The sequence below is a fragment of the Indicator indicator genome, chromosome 25, assembly GCF_027791375.1.
Source record: "Indicator indicator isolate 239-I01 chromosome 25, UM_Iind_1.1, whole genome shotgun sequence".
In the NCBI taxonomy this organism is placed as follows: domain Eukaryota; kingdom Metazoa; phylum Chordata; class Aves; order Piciformes; family Indicatoridae; genus Indicator; species Indicator indicator.
In genome coordinates this window covers 5,880,236-5,899,847 of record NC_072034.1, presented here as the reverse complement: position 1 = coordinate 5,899,847, position 19,612 = coordinate 5,880,236, and the positions used below count along the sequence as shown (strand labels likewise).

Below are 19,612 nucleotides of genomic sequence, written 5' to 3'. Positions count from 1 at the left end.
AAAAACACGTGGAAGAAAATACACAAAATCTGACATATTTGTCTCTTTAGGGAAGATACAAAAGCATTAGAATTGTATAGTCTATCCTTTATGTAAATAAATACACTGTGTTTATTTATCAAATAATTTTCTCTGTGGGAAACAAAACATTCCACACTACAAAAGTGAACATACACAAATTCAGGAGAGGTCTTATGATGCATCTAAGTAAAAATTATTTAACCTACTTAAACTGAAAAAATTACACAAGTAGTCTGTTTGTAAAGAAGTATCATCTGCACATTTCTGCTTTGTCAGGCATGCTAAATAAGGGAACACAATTAGTATGCAGAAGATTTCACTGCTATCAGTTGCAAGACTGGGACATGGTAAATAATGGAAAAACAACGGCTTGAATACTTTGGGCTGGAAAGGGAAGATGTTCTTAACTGTTTGCTGCATCCTGTGACCCACATGACTAGTGTTACCCCTTTACAGAACAGGTCTTCTTCACCACTAAGTTTATATTTCCTTCCTGAGTTACCTGGCTGAGATGAACATGCTGGTCACACACCAAGACTCAGATTAATATAATCCTATTTAATATAATCAACCAGCACTTCTAAGACCGATGAGAAAAATACAGGTCTTTTTGATGATGGACCAGCATCACTGAATAAAGTACAAAGAGTAAAAATAAAGAACTGGTAAACTCACTGCTTTTCATGCTTTGATGCCAACCTCAGTGATGTCATGAGTCAATGCTATGCCAAAGGAACAGTGAAATACAACCACAGAGAAGGAAATGAATGTCGCTAAAAAAGAGGCCTTGTCTCTAATGAGCCGACAGCCAACTAATTGAATGTGTAGGTACACAATTAAAAGCATATGACATTGTGTTGAAAAATTCTTGCAATTCCAACTTGTATTTCTACCTACTCTTCCCCTCCTGGAGGGGTAAAAAAAAAAAGGCATCTCTGTTTTCTCTGTACTTTGAAGACGACTGGCTTTTACATTTTTTTTTTCTTTAAAGAAGAAAACCACTGCAGTGAAGTGGGCATAATAGGAGATACCTGCTTTGGACAATTCTACTTCTCTCAGAAAGTATATTCCACCCATGGATGGCAAGCCTTAGAAATCATCAACATTCCTTATGTCAAACTGCTGCACTTTATTATCCTGTTATTTCTGATTACTTTCCTCCCTAATTCCATGAATCAGTAGCAGAAGCAGCTCTTACAGTTTAGGGCTACATATTCAGGCAATCTTTGCCTAGACGTGTTGCCTCCACCAAGCCCTGAAAAACAATACTGAAAGAGGAATGCGCAAAAATGGGCAAATGGGAGGAAACATGCACAGATTGTAAGGAGAGGCAAATGTGAATCCAGGCTTGTCTCTGTCCTCCTCAGAGGTAAGACAGCAGGCAAACCTTTTTTTGTTGTTGTTTTCAAATTAGTTATCTGATAGAGACAATACTTTGTTTTAATCAAGTTACTTCAAATACTGAGATATTGGCATCTTTGTATGTATTCTGCTTTCCTCAGAGCTTGTCTCAATAAATATTCACAACTATCCTTCTGTCGTGATCCAAACTGTATTCTGCTCTTCAGTGCGTGACCAGAAGTTCCACTCCCTTGATGGCATCATTCTGAAAGCACTTGCATTTAAGGAAAGTATCACAGCTTCACACTAATCATCTACTGCATTGCTGCAGAGACGAATCTGCAAAAAAGTTCAACAGGATGGTCTGCCAAACGTCCTCTGGGACAACCTCTGTGCAAAAGGGGTACTTTGGAAGTTAATTAGAGACAATCTGGTTTTTTATACTGAGCTTTAAAAAGCCAATTAGAGTTAATGGGAATTCAAATAATTCTCATTCAGAATTGTTTGATGCGGTTACTATTATAATACAGTTTTTCATAGCAAAACAGCAAAATGGACATTAGAAGTAACTGAACAGTGAAAGAATCCCAACTTGCTGGAATCAAATTTTCTTACGGCAAACTTCTCCCTTGTGTAAGAGCTGCGAAGGCACTGGGAATTAATTAAACAGCCTAAGAAAGATACTCTGAACATATGGACACAACAGAATGAGAGAACCTGCTAACACTTACCAAACCAACTATTCACAAAGGGAAAGGACTTCTCCTTTGTGAAGCACTGCCTCATATAGCATGTGTGAAAATGCCTCTTGTTACAGGCTCAAGGGAAACCTTGAGCACACCCAACAGCGAGGGAACACCAACAGTCTCTCTTTGAAGACAAATGCACACACTCAGGAGACTAACAGCACAATTGAACTAGAAGGGGCAGAAATTATGTAGTGGCCACCAATCAAGTGATATAATGAGGTTTCCAAATATTACAGCACTCTGATCACAAGGGCTCTGTGCAGCAGAGCACTGTGAAGAGATCCTTGAACCAACTGTAACACATTTCTGTGCTTCAACAAAGGATCACACAGTACTATTACCTCTGAACCCCAGCTGCAGCTGGACCCAGAACAGATCCACATGTTTATATCAGGGCAGTTACCTGCTTTGGTTTGTAAACCAGCTATTGGCATGCAACCAGAAAAAGAAAGGGGGGAAAAAAGCTTAAGACAGGGTTGAGTATGAGCTGATACTGTTTTAAGAGTTATTTAACACAATAGAAACACTTGTTATAAACAATAATTGAGGTAGCACTAGATAGGTCAGTATTTCGTTTCAGACAAATATACACTGGCTTTTGTCTCAATATGGCCATAGTAACTTGTGGCCATTATTCAGTACCCACACATGGATCAGGAGCTGTGTGTGAATTAGAAGTTGATTGAGTTTTCCAGAATGCTTTCAAAATCACATCAAGAATTGAATTGTAGATGTGAAAAGTATCACTGCCTTCTCAGAAGGTCTGCAAAAGCGAGCATTGTTATCTGCACACAAATTATTCTCGTCACTGAAGCTCAGACATGAGCTGCTGTGCATCTAGTAAAGTAGGTACAGTTGATTTTTATGAGCTTTTAGCACACTGAAAGTTGCCTAAATCATACTTGATCACAATTGCATCATCTCAAGAAATGGGGCCCTTTTTTACTATCTAAATTGTTTGCCTAAGCCTTCAGGAAGTCTCAAAATACTGTGCAGTCAGTAGTTACTCATTTGTGATTTCTCCATGCAGATTCTCCAAGCAAATAATTTTCCAGTTCTGGTTGTGTTCAGCAGCTGTAAAATTCAGTTTACACTAACTACACATACCAGAACAACTGTCTCAAGCAGAAGCAGCTGATGAGCAGCACCCAGACAAACATCACAGAACCTTTCACAAACCTGTGTTATTTATGGTACCACAACTACTGCAAGCTCATCTTGTAGTAGGTGAAATTCAAGAATGAAAGGGGTGAAAAAGAGGTAATATGACACAGCAACTCACGGTTAAATGAGAAAGTGAGAGTAAACCCTGTGCTTCCTGAACCCTGCTTTCTTGCTTACTTCGAAGAAAGCACTCTCATGGAGGTCATCCCTGGAGAGATATTTTTATTACTGAATGTTTTAAGGTGTTACAAAAAGCTTTTGTTTATGATGCTTACCTTGTCCTTTAGCTCTACAGCATCCTGTTTAATGTTGGAGAATATTTCTGTAGCATTACTTCTTTCCTCTGGGTTTTTGTGTAAGCCTATGCCCAGTTTTGTTACTAGCAACATTTTTTTTTTAATTTTTCATGAAATATCAGAGCAGTTGTCACAAGAGATGTAGTAATCATATGCATGTCCTCTACTGCCTGTAGAGAAATTAGGTACAATCTTTTCCCCTCCTTACCAATAACAGTGCCGTTTGCTTGGTAAATAAAACGGAAAATCAGCAAGGGTAATGTGCAAAACCCTGCAGGTCAGCACAGATTGTTGCAACTTCTAAAGTCACCTGCAATCTGGTTGGTCACAATGTGACCAAGGACAGAACAAGGTTACAAGCTGCTAGGAAGATGAAATCTAAACATCCATGTAAGGCAAAACACGTGTGGCAGCAACTGGAGACAGACGTTCACAGTGAGATAAAGCTTTTGGCAGACAGAGTTCAGCAATCTGGTTGTTGAATGGAAAGAGCTGCATGCAACTTTTGACACATTGGAAAGAACACAAAAAGATGCAGGGCATTTTATCTAGCAAATTAGCATAGGCAGCAAGCAGATAAGAGTGAATCACTGCAGCATTTTAGGATATTGTTTAGGTAATGACAACAGGAGATATTGACCCCTGAAGTTTACTATAATCACTAGGGCAGCATGTCTTTATTACTGTTTCCCACCGAGATCCTTCTGTGTGTGGGTTTTTTAACATTGCTTACAATGAAAATGTCATATAAACAAATGCATCAGGCATTAAAAATAAATATTCCAAGAGATTTTCTGTCATGAGTTTAATTCAGAGCAGGAAATCTGTGTAACTTTAGATTTTACCAGTACTGAAAAGCTTATGAAAAGTGAAATTATATGGAAAATAAAGTATGTGAAGCACAAACTAATTTGGCAGCTGGACTGTGGTTCAGGAATCTCTTTGCCAGGTATGACCAATAAAACTCATACTCTTCCTTTCTGTCTTCAAATGGATTTTCACTTTCTTTTTCTTTCTGTGGCACAATTACAGATAGGATAAAGAGTGTCACCCAGACAAACTGGTCCAAAGCTTGATGACAAGGACTCTTCCCTGACTAGGAGATGAAGGTTTGGACGTCTCCGGGTTGAAAAAGTTACTGAACTTCAATCTTCTCAATGCTAGACAACTGTTCTCAAAGCATAGTATTTAATAAGTGAATGTGGACATCATCACTGTCATCTCTCTCAAACAAAAGGATGGCAGTGAGCATGGCAGTAGCCACAAGGGAGAATGTCACCTGGCTGTCAAGTCATCGCAGAGTTGTGCAGCACAGTCCCTGCAGAGAGCTTGTAACTGAATAAAGAAATCCTGGGCCATTATGAAGCTAAAGCAAAGCGCACAGCAAAGGAATGATGGCCCCTCAATGTAACTGGGTGGTCAGTATTGACACCCACTTCTTCACTAACATCTTTAAAGGCTTAAAGAAAGTTATCAGAACAAAGAATGTGCAAATCCTTCAGCTAACTCAAACGAAGTACAACTTTGTGTTAGCTCAATTGATTTTCCTCAGTAACAAGAATGACCTCAACCTTAGAATAAGTATCTACTCTTGGTTTACCTGTTGAATAACTGTCAGATTACAGACAAGGCATTGCTTATTGCAATAATGCCATGTTTTCACTCAAATCAGATTTCAAGAGAGGGGGACTGTAAAGAACAATTAGCATCAAACTGCTACTCACATTACTAAGCCATATGGTTTCCATTTTTATACTCCTAGCAGCATCAGATCATGAGGTTTGGATGAGACCATCCATTGTGCAGGAGATACAGATAACTAATGTGAACTTTCAAATATTGTTCCACTCTGTTTTTTCTACTAAAATTTTTGCTAGTGCTGACTTACCTAACAAGTAGCAAATAGCATGCCCTTCTGGGATCTTTGACTTGGAAAATAAAATTATTTTATTCAAATGGTACTAAAAAATCCTTTCTTCATTTGTTTTCCAAGCTCCTTTGCAAGTCACTGTCTGCCCTTAAGTGATTTTTTTAAATGCAAACAGAATCCAAAATAGTCTTCCTTGGTTTCTTAAGTGGCTGCCAGACTGAGAACAAATCAGTGACTAAACTCTAAGAAAGTATTCATTACTTGATGAGTGTCATTAAAAACCAATTAAGAAGTAGGACATTTCACCTTTCATGTGATCTATGTGATGAATTGAGAGGAGTTTCTTTACACTTAAAATGGAATTGTATAAGCTTTGGGCTGTACCTTATACAACCCATATCTAGCTCAATGCTGTTCTACGCAAAGACATCTTCTGTGATTGATTTAAGCTATCAGCGTTAGAAAAAAAATACTGCCCTAATTTTCAGATAAAGTATTTTCAACAATCCATGTTGAAGAGTCCTAGACTGCTCATGTTTCTCCTGCTATTAACCAACAGAGCAGATCCATTCTGATGAAGACATCGTAGAAAGTTTAGAAGTCAGCCAACATGCAGTGAGAGGTGCAGGTAGTGAGGTGAAGTAGAACTGCTCAGGGTTTAGTCTCACTGGCTGCCTCATTAAGTATTTTAGTTCATCTCACAATCATGACACATTGATGGCCATTTGTTCTTTCAATTTTAGAAAGAAAGGCATGCATAAATTTCTCATACTATGTGAAAAAGGATATTGTTCTTGAAATAAACTATATTCATTCCTCCTTCCATACAGGAATAGCTATCTCATTGAGAAAGTCATCCTTTACCATTTTCTTAAGATGACTGGTACTTAGGAGAAATAATTTCACTAATTTGCTTGTCTTTGTTCACTACTATCATTCTAACAGCAAGGCACCTAATTTGCCTGGAGACCTAACTGTAGAAAAAGAAAAACGTGAATAAACACTCTAATTTTCAAGATGAAATGAAGGAATTATTGTTTTTGCTTCAGTTGTCATCTAATGTTGTAATCATACAACAGCAGCCTATCAAAAGTCCTTATGGTACTACTAAGGTATATCTACTCATTATCTGATGACCCACTGTGACAGTGTACAACATGTCCACTGCCAAATCTGTTCTAGGGTTCTTTAGAAGACCTGTTTTGAATTTAAAGCTAAACTCAGGTACTGGGTTAGTAAGTCTAAATTACCTGAGAACTTCCTAGTTTTCCATTAATTTATTTATAAGGAAACTTCAGATGTGACAGGATGGATTAACATTCATCTTTCAAATTATCAGCCTGCAGGTTGGGGATTAAGTAGTAAAGGGATTCAATGGATTTTATTACCACTGTAACATGACATCATCACATACTATGGAGTTTTCAAAGCACAGAAAGCTCATTCACGTTCTGCTCTGATTCTAAAGAATGATTCCTGTCTTCACTTGAAACATTTAAAAATCATTGCTCATCAGTTCAATTTTCTTTAATTTTCTTTAGTGCAACAGCAACAAAAGTAAACAGCAAAACTTGACACCAAGTATTTCCTTCCTTCTGGAACAATGTTTTTAAAACTAGCAAATGCATCCAAAACTTGTCCAAAGTATTAACAGAAACATGAAGTGGCTGGAGTGCAAGATTAAACAGAACGGGTGCAGATAAAATATATGTGCCTGGTGCCATCTCCTGGTAGTTTAGAGGTAAAACCATCAAAAATATCAGTACGTATCCCTTAAGACAACACCAGGTCTTCAGGGAGGGGGAAGTTGCACCAGGGGAGATTTAGTTTGGATATTAGGAAAAGTCTGGTCAGGCATTGGAACAACCTGCCCAGGGAGGTGTTGGAGTCACCATCCTCGACGGGTGTTCAAAAAATGCCTAGACATGGCACCTCAGAATGTGGTTTTATGGCCACAGTGGTATTGGGTCAACGTGTATTTTCTAACTGAAATGATTCTATGATTTTATAATCAATTTCTTTCAACAGATACTTAAAATTCAGAATAATCTTACCTCGTTGCACCACTCTCATTGCAGTTAGTGAAAAAATACAGTATTTTAATTTGTCATAATAGCCCATGTTTTATGTTTTTAAAAATAGTCTTAGCCAACTTGAAATGCAATGTTATATGTATTTTGACAGCTGATGCAAGGTACTTTAAATCACAGGAAAGTGATTTAAAGATTTTAAAAAAAACCCAAAAAACACAACCTCTTACATAAAGGAATGGTGACAGGTCTTGACAGTGCTGGTGGCCTACCCTAGGTGCAGGGAAAGCTTTTCCTGGGACCCACCCAAATGTCACACTCCCATACAGCACAGAAACTACACAGCTGATACATAAAAGTTAACAGTTTCACTACAAATCTTGGCAGCTCAGCCAACTGAGACCTGCCTCATCCAGCATCCGACCTACAAATAGCACAAGCTGGGCTGAGGAAGGAGGAATCAACACATCTAACCTGTAGAGAAAGAATGAGATTAACACCTGCCATGAATTCTGAGTGCTGGCAGCTCCAGAGAGGGACAGCATTCTTAAAACCCTAAGGAGAATCAAGGCACTGCACAGAAAATATGAGGGAAGAACACAAAAAAGTTAATATGAGCTTATAAGGGCAGAATCTCCTCCTACAGTGTGGGAAGAAAAGACTCAAAAGAGCTTAAGATCTACTAGAAAAGGCAGGCATTAAGACATGGTAAGATTTCCTTTCTCCCACAGGAAAAACTGGTTTCATTGAGGCTTAATGTGACAATTTATTAATGTGAAATGGGCTTTTGTAGCAAACAGAACTTTCATTTTATAGGCTGTTTTGCTATGCTGAGAGACCTGTCCACACCACCCAGAGGGTAAAGAAAAAAAAGGAGAATGAACTGTGCAAGTAGACTACGTCTTCTTGTCTGTTGAATGACTATGGGAAAGTGACCTGGGTAGCTATTAAAAAAAGTGATGGCATATCAGTGATTTGGATTGTCCCAGGTTCACTGATAATTCCCGTGGGGAAGCAATCATTAAATGTTGCAGAAAAGCCAAGCTAAATGGGACATTTCCTTCTACAGAAAAAGAATCAAAAACATTCTATCATTACATCAAGCTATAACTGAGAAACAGCAATGACTAGAGAATCGTTAGGGGACTTAAATTAAATACAACTGGGCTTTCACATTCCTTATGAAAATTAAGGATTTAGCATGAAATAATTAAAGCAAGGATAGCCAGCTCCTGGTATGCCAGAACATATAACTCAACCTGTCATCTTCGTTCTGGAGATCCCTCAGAGCTGGTCAGGAAGCAGTCTGTCAGCTACACAAATCATCCACTAACCCACAGCAGTCTCCCTGCTGTTTTTCCTTGCAAGAGCCCTGCAGCCCTCCTCCTGCCATGTGCCCTAAACTATAGGTGTCATCACCACGTGGAGCACACCCGTGCAGCAACATGACAAAAGGACTCTTACACATGTCTCCATCACACTGGACTGGACTATGGTCTATGGTGACTGCAGATTAGTTACATGACAGAGAACACCCATTCCAGGGGATATTGAATTGGCCTGGCAGAGAACCTGAGTGACACCAACCTAAATGAACTGAAAAAAATGAAGACAAGTGTGGCAGAGCTTAGCGTTTGTAACAGGAGAACAAAGACGAGAAAATCCAATGTGAAGGGAAACGTAGTGAACACACATTATCAAATAATTAAACCTTCATGCAAGGAGAGGAACATCTTGATGACATGAGAAGAAAAAGAGAGGTAAAATTTAAGAATATTCTAGTAGAAGAAATACAGAAGTTAAGAAAAAGGCAGGCATTACTTCATGGACTTAGAAGGCTGAACTTTTCCAAACTAATGAATTTTCCACTGAAAAATAATGTGTTAAAAGACAAAGAAAAAATATTAGGACCTCTGCACACTAAAGAAATGCAGAACTACTGACAATATGCAGCTTTTACTATTAGACTACACTGCAGCATATATAAGAAATGTAAATAAAAGTAGTGACACATTATAAAAGGGAATTGTATTTCCCTAAAGAGAAATAAAAATTAAAATTCAAAAATGCAAAAGTTGATTTTGGGGTGGTTGTGTTTTGATTTGGTTTGGTTTTTTTAGGGGGGAGGGTACATCAGGGCAGAAACCAGTGTTAACTTCAATACAGAACTGGGTATAGGAAAGTGACCCATAACTCAGTGAAATACCATGTACCAGGTTCACTGAAGGAAGTTTATGGCCTTAACAGAGCTTCTGGGGATCACCACCTCTCAATGCCTCCCAGAAGAATCTTGGGAGAAATGAAGAAAATGCAATTAAGTCTGTTGTTAATAAGCTTATCTACTCTGTCCTATCAACAACAGATCTTCAAGCCATCTATGCTGAAACACAGTGAAATGAATTTGGTAAACAAAGAACATTTGGATTTTTTCTTCCATTTGTTTTTAACAGTAAAACAGCTGGAGGAGAAATGTGTAAATATTAATCATAAGCTCAACTTTTCTTGCCTGGTTTCATGCATCAGGGCCTTCAGGCTCTTGCATTTATCACAAAAAAGAGGAACTCTCCAAAAATCTCAGTGGAATAAACAAAACAACAACCCACAAAAAGGGGGTTGAGGCCGTTTTAAGATAGATAAGTAAGAGCAGGACAGTACATAAAGTCTGAAACAAAATAGCTGATACCTACCACAATCTAGATTCTAAAAGCTGGGCTTCAGATGAAAAATGCTTCCATTACAATAGGCTTCAAAATACACCACTCTTACTCAAGAAAACCTTTTAGTCAGATTAATAATGTATAACATAATCACTAGTGATCCAGACACAGAATTAAGTTTTCTAGGTTAATAACTAAATCATTGACCTTTTCAGAACAACTTCACATGATTTCAGGACTATGCTACATGTTTTAATCACAGCAGTATGACCCCTGAAACAAACTGCTTCCTCTCGGATCAAAAATTGGAACCAACAGGAAGTCTTTTATTACAACAAAATAAGCAACCACGTCATCAGTTCACTCTTTTAGCAGCTGGCCTATTGCACTGTGTAACGACCGTACAGTTTTTATCCTAGGCTTTAAACACTTGCGGTTTGAATGTCACTTCATTTTAAGGCAAATTCTTTTCAGGGTCAATATGGTCATCTAAAAGGTTTGTCTTAGATGGTCACATCTATTCATTCCAGATACTTCAGAATAATCATATTCAGGGAAGAGTTTTATTTGCAGCTCTTCCATGCTCAACAACTCCATTCACTTTCCACTTACCACTGACACGTGTATTAGTTGGTATTATCTGCTGATAGCTGGCCACCGGCTTCCTATCCCAGCAGACTACAGCTTCCTTTCTTGATGATACTGTTTAAGTATCTTAACACTTACTTGCTGTTTCGCTTGGTCCGTCTTTCCTGCTAACCTCCACCAGCTTTCTCCACTTGCTAGCCACCGCTAGTTGCAGTGTCTTCCTTGTTGTCTCTGTAATAACAGGATTGAAGTGTTTTGAGGAAAGAGCCCTTCACTGCGGCAGCCTGACAGCAAGGGTGGTTATGCCCAGAGGTGAGCTTGTGGCCTCCCTGCCTTTCTAAATACTTAACCCCTTTCATTTTGTGTTACCCACTAGCCTATGGATTCAAGAAGAAAGCATCTGTTTCATCTTGCTTTCCCCAGGTTCTTCCTGCCTGCTCCTTAATCCCTTTTTTTGGTGTTACCCACTGTCTCTCGCGTTTAAGATAGAAGTGTCTTGTTTCATCCTGCTTCCCCAGGTTCTGCCCGCACAGCGCTTGCGGGATAGGCCGTTTTTCTTTCAGACAGCCACTCTGTGATTTACATAGTGAATCCTACCAAAAATCACCCATCAATGAGGTACTTGCTTCATCTCATTCGTACCTGGAAAAGACCACTTTTAAGTTCACAAGTTCCTTCACACGGACGAACGGATCTAAATAAATCCTGAAACGCCAACAGCATTTCCCTGGCGATCTCTTTGCTCCTCTCAGCCTCGCCACGGGACGGCTCTGCCCCGCGCAAGCGACACTGAGAGTTGGTGGGCAACTTAACACGAAAATCCCTTTTCATTCTAACGGGCAGCTGCCAAACGCGCACCCAACAGCGCCCCTTCTACCGGCGACAGCGGGGAGGAGCGGGGCGGGGAGGAGCGGGGCGGGGAGGAGCGGGGCGGGGCGGGGCGGGCCATTCCGGACTGTTCCCGACAGCAACCCGCCCTCCCCACAGACGCTAAGGGGACTCGCGCCCCTCCCGCTAACGGCCGGCGCACGCGGAGGAGGCTGGCTCACGCGGAGGGGGGCTCACGCGGAGGGGGCTGGCGCGCGTGCGCGGCGCGGGCCAAGGAGGAAGGAAGGGGCGTGGCTCGATTTGAAGCGGGCGGCGGGAAGCGGTGGGCGCGTAGCCTCCATGGCTAGGCAGGGCAGCCGGGAGCAGCAGGGTATCACCTTGCGCGGCAGCGCCGAGATCGTCGCCGAGTTCTTCTGTAAGGGGACGAGAGGGCGATCGGGGTGGGTGGAAGGAAGGAAGGAAGGAGGGAGGGAAGGAGGACAGGTGTACAGGCGGGCGGCTGGTAGGCCTCTAGCGGGGTCACATGACCGCCTCGCGCATTTCTTCATTCCTTTCTGCTCCCCCCCACCCCGCGTGTTGCAGCCTATGGAATCAACAGCATCCTCTACCAGCGGGGAATCTACCCCCCAGAGACCTTTACCCGCGTCCAAAAGTACGGGCTCACCCTCCTCGTCACCACCGATCCCGAGCTGAAGAATTACCTCAACAACGTAGTGGAACAGATGAAAGGTGGCAGGGCGCGGGGTGCGACCGGGCTGGGGAGCTGAGGGGGTTCTTGCAAACCGCCAGAGTGCTGCCGCTGGCGGGAGGCTGCTCTGCTCTCCTTGGTATAGCTCTGATGCTACTTCTTCCTCGCGCTGCAAGTAACTACTGTGGCTTCTTTCAGAGTGGCTTTACAAGTGCATTGTGCAGCGCTTGGTGGTGGTGATCTCGAGTATCGAAAACAATGAGGTTCTGGAAAGGTGGCAGTTTGACATCGAGTGTGACAAAACTGCGAAGGATGAGAGGTGAGTATCAGTGTTTATCTATGCCTGCTCTTTCCTGTAGGAGCTGTATAGGTGCAATAAACGTTGTGGGCGTTAACACCGCTCTATTTCCTGCGTGACTGAGACAGCCTTTAGTTGGTGTGAGCTTGGAGGATGTTCCTTCAGACTTCACTAAACTTCTGCTGCCTTTCTTATTGCTGTTCCTTTTGTTAGTCTGTAAACTGGTCGTAGTTTGAAGCAAGAGTGAAGCAGGCATAATCCTCAGGTGCTGACATCTTTTTAAAGCATCAGCTCAAAGCTTGATTTTTAATCTTCAACAAAGTATATAAAATCCTGTATAGGGTACATGCCTTAAAGAACTTACTGCTTTCGTGTTGTGCAAAATTGTTCTCATCTATTCTAGACAGAGTAAGTAACATTTCTTACACATTCTGTGAAGCTTCACTAATAAAGGGAAACCAGCTATCACTTACATTTTTCTAAGCCTGTCTGCCTAGGGCTTAAGAGTTTCACTCCTACAAAAAAAACCTATAGCAAAGAGACCAATAGTGCCTAATAGAACAGTAGAGTCTCAGTATAGTAGAAGCTTTGTAACAGCTTTCTTTTTTTTTTCCCAGTGCACCACGAGAAAAATCTCAGAAAATTATTCAGGATGAAATTCGATCTGTCATTAGACAAATAACTGCCACAGTAACTTTTCTGCCACTGTTGGAAACCGCTTGTGAGTACTCATAACTTCATTGAAGAAATCAAAGCCTTGTTTTGGAAAACCTCAACAATGTTTCTATCTTAGAAAATCCTTTCTGCTAATTTTCTGGGCTTTTTTAATTAGTACACATCGTATACTATCACATTTCTGAGACAGCACTTTGTTACTAGGTCTGTGTCATGTCTTTCACAGCTGTGTGAGCTATGGAAAACATACTGGATGGCATACTTTTAAGAGTTATATAGTGTTTCTTGCATCTCTCATTAATGAACTTGGAGAGATTTCATTTAAAGGAACTAGTGGCAATTTTTCCACCAAATGCTTGACATCTGGGTTTTAGAGGTTGTCTACTTTCAAATGGATACAATGCAGGGTGGCTTAGCTAACTTTAACTTTTATGTGTATTCTGAGGGATGTGAGGTTTTTATAGTAAAATTTTTTGATTATCTGTGGACAGGCTTGTGTAAGTAACTGAACTCACAGAGCTCTGCTTCACTGCATTTCAATGTTTAAAACATTCCCATCACACTCATTTGAGTAAACTTAAATGGCTACACATGAACATAATAAGGACTTTTCATGTTTTGACTATTTCTTTTTACATTATAAGTGTAATTACTGACTACCTATTTCATCATCTAGAAGATCTCCTTACACACTATTTGTTCCCACTTGCTTACAGGTGCCTTTGACTTGCTGATATACACAGATAAAGATTTGGCAGTGCCAGAAAAGTGGGAAGAATCAGGACCACAATTCATAGCCAATTCAGAAGAGGTTCGTCTTCGTTCCTTCACTACCACAATCCATAAAGTAAACAGCATGGTGGCTTACAAAAAGGATTCCTTCCCCTGAGACACTGCAGGGGGGTTGTATATACCCTGTCATCTTGTATAGTTTCTGTTTAAAGTGCTGCTATGCCCTGAACACATCATTATTGTTGCTCGGCTGAAGCATGAAACAGACAAAAAGGCACCATGTTTATGATAATGTGATGTAACACTAGACTGTGCTGGCATTGATTTTAAAGAGGTCTAAATGAGGTATTTTAACAGTACTTCCATTCTTAACTATCAGCTAAACTAATGGTGTGTTAAACTACCACATTCACTAGAAAAAACTGTCTCAATCCAGAGTTAAATGCTAGAATTGCCTTCAGATTCTGTAATTTAGTATTTTAAGATTATTACAAACTGCATGCTATTAGCAGGTTTAAGTTCTCTCTGGCACTAAAAAAAAAAAAAAATCTCACTCCTGAAGTGCCAATTCTTCATGCTAAAAGGCTGGGCTATTCCATTGTCAGGATCAAGGCCAGGATGAATGAACAGAACAATTCTCAAGTACTTGTACCTCTTTACAATGAAAGCAGCTGGTTGTCAGGAAAACGTTATATATATGAAGCCTTGTACATTAATGAGTGTTGGACTCTGGTGATGTTCTCTGTGTATGTTTCTAGTGTCTGTCAAGCATTTTCTATGTTTGTAGTCTTGTTTTTGCAGAATAAAGTTGTATAGTGCTCTTTAATTCAATCTGTAGTACTTCACTTTAGATGGTTTTATAAATGCTGTATCTTAGTTTGTAACTGTCATGGAACTAATACCTTAAGGGTATCCTCCTTCCTTGTTACTCAAACCATTTCCTCTAAGCCTCAAAACAGGTGTGGTAGACTCAATATGAAATCCATTCATGGATTTTTGCCCCACTTCACTCTTCAAATAACAGTATAGTCACAATGACCTAAAGATTAAGCACAGCCTTCCTGCTAACACAGGACTCTCATGTGTTCTTCACATTTTTGTACTGGAGCCCTATTAATAGAACTATATTAATAGAACTTGGAGGCTCTTCCATTTTTTTGTTAATTTCATTCATCACATTTGCTTCAGTGTATTTAACTTTTCCCACTCTTTCAAAGTTATGTACAACTCTTCCTCTTACAACAGAACAATCAAAAAAGTTTATTTTAAAAGCATTGATTACATGGATTCCACCACTCTATTACAGAGTTTTCTGGGCTTTCCTACCAGGAATTATTTTTCTTCCTCACTCCCAGACTAGTGGATGTGAAAAGTCTGCCTTTTTAAAATAAATACCACCTTGATACTTAAAAAAATAATTACATAAAATTACAATTTTCACTACTTGGGCTTGCACTGCAGTAAGGAGAGGAATGCCTAGTGTCTTCTAACTCTCAACACTGGTCTTGAACAGGTGACTGCACTAACCCTTTACACCTAGATGGAGGTGTGCTTCAAGGTGGTCAATCACTCCACAGCAGGACTGGATGAAAGTAGCAAGTGTGAGTCAACTGAAACCAAAATTTAAATCAGGAACTGACCACTGCTGCTTTACACCACATCCAAGATGAGGAGGTGACTGCCAGAGAGCCAGCAGTAACGAGTGTAAAAGAAAAAAAAATTAAAACTCTTGTTTTTCAGAGATGCAGAAGTTGCATTGTTGCTCCTGGAAGTTCAAGTTCTTTCTTCTACCAAATACTTTAAGAAGGACCAGCTCCAAGTCCATCGCCATCATCATCCCTGTATTTTTAACTTCTTTCATAGAGGCACCAACAATCAAGATCTAGTATATCCTTGCATAGCAATTACATCCACAGAAAACACATGTGAAAAGGCACAGGCTGCAAATCCTGAAGTTTTCACAAAGACCCTGCAGAACAAAGAAAAAGCACTCGCATTACTGCAATGTCCCAGCAGTCAAGTCTTTATGGAGGTGTCCAAGAGGATTTGCTGATCCCTGATGGGACCAAGACTAGCTTCCCTTAACTTGAGGATATTCTGTAAAGAATCAAAAGCAAAGGAGCCCCCCTTCATCTCTGATGGCAGTACAGCTCTTAGGAAACCAGGTAAAGGATAAGAAGTTACATAAAGGTGTTCCTCACCTGACTAGTTCAGCTGCCGGATGATCTGGTTGATGGCTTCACCTCTGAAGCCAGGCTTGCCCATCTCCTTGAGGAAACCCACTTTGTTACGTGAAGCGTGGCGAGCCACCGACAGATGGAATGGGCACAGAAAGTTCGTGACTCTCTTGAAGCTCTTCCCAGCCGAATAGATTTCATGAATAAGATCTTCCAGGCAAATAATACCACAGCCCCCTGCAGAACAAAAAATAATTAGTAAACTCCAACAAAACAACAAAAAGCCTCCATATAAACACAAGATGTTCAACTGTACTGTACTTCCTCATACTACTCCAGAATTGCCAGTCCTCTATATAGAGATCCTCCACTCCCTTTCAGGTCAGGTTACAAATTCTCCGTATCTACCTCTTTCCTTGATTCATTTCCTCATCTTGCTCACCTAAATGTTCCTCTATCAGCTTATTGTCTGTCAGAGGTATCCTCTTTCTCTTGATCTTGGTTTGGCCTCGTTTCAGGATGAGCTCTCGTACAGATTTCAGGTTAGGATGTCTGTATAAAAACAAGAATCGGATTCTGTAATGCAGAGTCAGTGGGAAGTCTAACCCTACTACTTTGTAGAGGTGGGAAACTAACCAACTCATGTTTAGAACAATGAGAAAAGGGATAATAACAGGTTTCAGATAAAAAATTGACAAAATTTTGAGTGTTACTGGAAAAGCCACCCCTAGGTTTGTGATACCAGATGGACTATCAAAAACTGGTATCTACATGCAAACTGCTACCAAATCACGGGACTGGTACTTACCCCCATGCAATATAAGGTTCCACAACCTGCAGCATCTTCAGCGATAAAGGAGTCAGTTTAACAAATATTCCAGTGTAATTTTTCTTCAGCCGCAGCAGGTCAATCACTCTTCTGACCCTCCTACTCACTCCCTTAATGCTGAGTGTAGAAAAATACTATTAGTTACCATGTTGCTCTAATACAGCAACAAAAGCTCTCAGATTACCTGTAAAGAGATCTTCCTTTGCTTAGAAATTATGTGACAGCTACAAATAGCAAGAATAACAAAGGCAAAGAGTAACAGAAGCTTCTTACTCTGCAATCCGTACAGCAAAAGCTAGTTTGTGCTCCTGAGGTAGAACTGCCTGCCCAGGTCTCTGTTCCATGCGCCTCAGCCGGGTGACATCTCGGTGCTTGCGCCATGAATCTCGTACAAAAGCCTCAAGTCGTTTGAACTGGATTTGTTTCCCTCTCTGGAGCTAAAAAGAAAAGCATAAGAAATTATCACCGTCCCAACACAATAGCCATGGAGGTTTGCATCTCAAAGGCCAAGTGAAATTTAGAACTTGATAATGACTCAGCTTTGGCAGCAGTTGGAAGAAAATAAATGTGATAACTTAAGCGTAATGAAGACAACAGAGAAACAATATACGAATTTACAAGCAGCTAGCTAGAATTTCTGAACAGTGAATAAGGAGGTTTTCCTCAGGAAAATAACCAATTAGGAAAACCAGCAAGACCCAAGACACATCTAGGCACATGTGATCATTTGCAGCCACAGACAGATCTTCACAACTACATACACAGCTGAGCCAAACACTGGGAAAACCAGTAACAACATCTGGGTAAAACAGATGCTTCAGCAATACCAAAGTGACCCAAAGTTACAATTCAACAGAAAGTACCTGAGTTTAAATAGAGTCCTTTTCTGTAAGGGCACACATGCAACAGAATACCCAAGTGTTCAAATAACTATTAAGTATTACTAATTTGAACACAGAACATCCAGCTCACTTCAAAAAAAAAACATCTTTTCAGAATTACAGGGAAATATGCAGGGTTTTTTCCAGTTAGAAAGATGTTTAAATACCTATCATTGGCTCAAGAGCAAGTACACCCACCTACATCACAGAGCTTTCTCATATGAATAGGAGCTGAATGTGCATGGTACTTACCAGTAATAATTTAGATACTTTACTGGCTAAATTATTAGGCCATTTTAATTTAAAGAATCAAATATTATGTGTCTTCTGTTCTATTTCACGTTGTAAATCATTCAATGAAATGGCATGAATTTTTGAAGCAGACAGACCTGATCAGTATCTCATCTCTAAGGCAATTTTCTGAAGAAGTGACTATTTAACATTACTGCTTATGTTTCCACTTCCACCTTGGAAATACAGCAAGTTCAGTAATATATTTATATTTAACAAAAATGGCAGAAGTTTTGCACATAATCCCACCAATTCCACAGAAACAGATACACTGGGAAAGCTTTAATCCAACTCCAAGGCAGGAATTTGCTATATTATCTGAGATTCAGCAGAACAGGTCTCACATCCTGAACAGAAAAAAGTTTGCTGTGCTCTGCCAGCTGGAAGCCACACACTGCGGAAAACATCAGCAACGTGTGTCACACTACATGCCGAAAAAGGCTTCACAATCACCTATCTGTGCGCCATTTGATTTATCTAGGGACAGCTAACTCGAAACCCACTCTCAGAAAAGCAAAGGTGAACTTTTCAGATACAGTAACCTCACGGTAGCATCAAACTCAGCAGCATTATGTTTTAAACACAAGTACCCAGATAGTCACCGGTCTATGAGGTACAGCTTCGATAAATTTGCGTTTCAGTACAAGAAGCCGAATTTTGTCCTTTTGCAGAGCTCTGGACAGATGGGGAAGATGCTCTGAACTCAAGCTTCCCCTCAGAGATAACCCTGAGGATCATCACTAACGATACAGTCTCAACACCGGCTGCCTCCCTCCTCATCTCCGGCAAGCCCCTCGCTGATAAGCCTCTCACTCATCTGTACAACCGCAGGGAATTACGGTTCTCTCCCCTGAAACACAAGCAGCACTTCAGATTCACCCCACACTTCATCACCTCACGGCCAGGCTCTCCCAGCCGACCAAACCCCGCATACGGACGGACAACGCCAACTCCTCCACGCACCGGGGACCTCGCCGCGGCCAGCCCCTACCTTCCGCTTGTTGAGGAGCGCCTGCTTGGCCTGGGTGGCCTTGATGGCCTGGTAGGCCTTCCTCTTCTTCAGCAAGTTCTCTGGAACCAGCGGAATCCGCCGCTTTGGCCTGCGGGGCAGGAAAAGCCGGTCACATCAGGCAGCACCACACCCGGACCCCCCGAGAATCCCCCGCCGCCTCCCCCAGCCCCATGACCACACACTCCCCGCGGATGGCGGCGGATATGGCCCCACCATCTCGCTCGCACTCACTCCTCCTCCATCTTGCCGGGTGCCGCTGCCGCGCATGCGCGGGGCGGGGCGCGGCGCTGTTACGGTATTACGGGAAGGTCTAAGCGAGGTCTATGTGTCCCCCGTTGTCCCATATCTGTTATCTTCACTCGCCGGTGACCGTGGAGCAAAGAGACGATTTTGCTCTCCGAAAATAACACGCTGGTACAGCTGTGGCCCGTGGATCTAACTGCCTTCCAAGACAACTTCTGCGGCCACCTCCAGGAGACACTCAA

The 19,612-nt window shown here is 41.1% G+C and overlaps 2 protein-coding genes across 2 annotated transcripts; one reads left to right on the top strand and one right to left on the bottom strand.

Annotated features, from left to right (window-relative positions):
• Nucleotides 1-11,883: 11,883 nt before the first annotated feature.
• Nucleotides 11,884-14,094, top strand: MAD2L1 (mitotic arrest deficient 2 like 1). Its single transcript, XM_054392408.1, has 5 exons — nt 11,884-11,959; nt 12,127-12,273; nt 12,431-12,551; nt 13,148-13,251; nt 13,922-14,094. The coding sequence occupies exons 1-5, from the start codon at nt 11,884-11,886 to the stop codon at nt 14,092-14,094; spliced, it is 621 nt and encodes a 206-aa protein (XP_054248383.1).
• Nucleotides 14,095-15,218: 1,124 nt separating this feature from the next.
• Nucleotides 15,219-19,394, bottom strand: RPL7L1 (ribosomal protein L7 like 1). Its single transcript, XM_054392220.1, has 7 exons — nt 19,303-19,394; nt 19,107-19,215; nt 17,217-17,380; nt 16,923-17,060; nt 16,557-16,666; nt 16,139-16,351; nt 15,219-15,906 (listed from the first exon to the last, which is right to left on the bottom strand). The coding sequence occupies exons 1-6, from the start codon at nt 19,392-19,394 to the stop codon at nt 16,143-16,145; spliced, it is 822 nt and encodes a 273-aa protein (XP_054248195.1). The 3' UTR covers nt 15,219-15,906; nt 16,139-16,142.
• Nucleotides 19,395-19,612: the final 218 nt, after the last annotated feature.

Excerpts from the sequence above, each read along its gene's own strand:
- RPL7L1 (XM_054392220.1), bottom strand. The coding sequence starts at position 19,394 with ATGCGCGGCAGCGGCACCCGGCAAGATGGAGGAGGAGTGAGTGCGAGC. Across the intron at positions 19,216-19,302 it reads CCATCCGCGGGGAGTGTGTG|GCCAAAGCGGCGGATTCCGC; the intron begins GTCATGGGGCTG and ends CCTGCCCCGCAG. Across the intron at positions 16,352-16,556 it reads GCTGATAGAGGAACATTTAG|GGGGCTGTGGTATTATTTGC; the intron begins GTGAGCAAGATG and ends TTTGTTCTGCAG.
- MAD2L1 (XM_054392408.1), top strand. The coding sequence starts at position 11,884 with ATGGCTAGGCAGGGCAGCCGGGAGCAGCAGGGTATCACCTTGCGCGGC. Across the intron at positions 12,274-12,430 it reads CGTAGTGGAACAGATGAAAG|AGTGGCTTTACAAGTGCATT; the intron begins GTGGCAGGGCGC and ends GGCTTCTTTCAG. Across the intron at positions 13,252-13,921 it reads GCCACTGTTGGAAACCGCTT|GTGCCTTTGACTTGCTGATA; the intron begins GTGAGTACTCAT and ends ACTTGCTTACAG.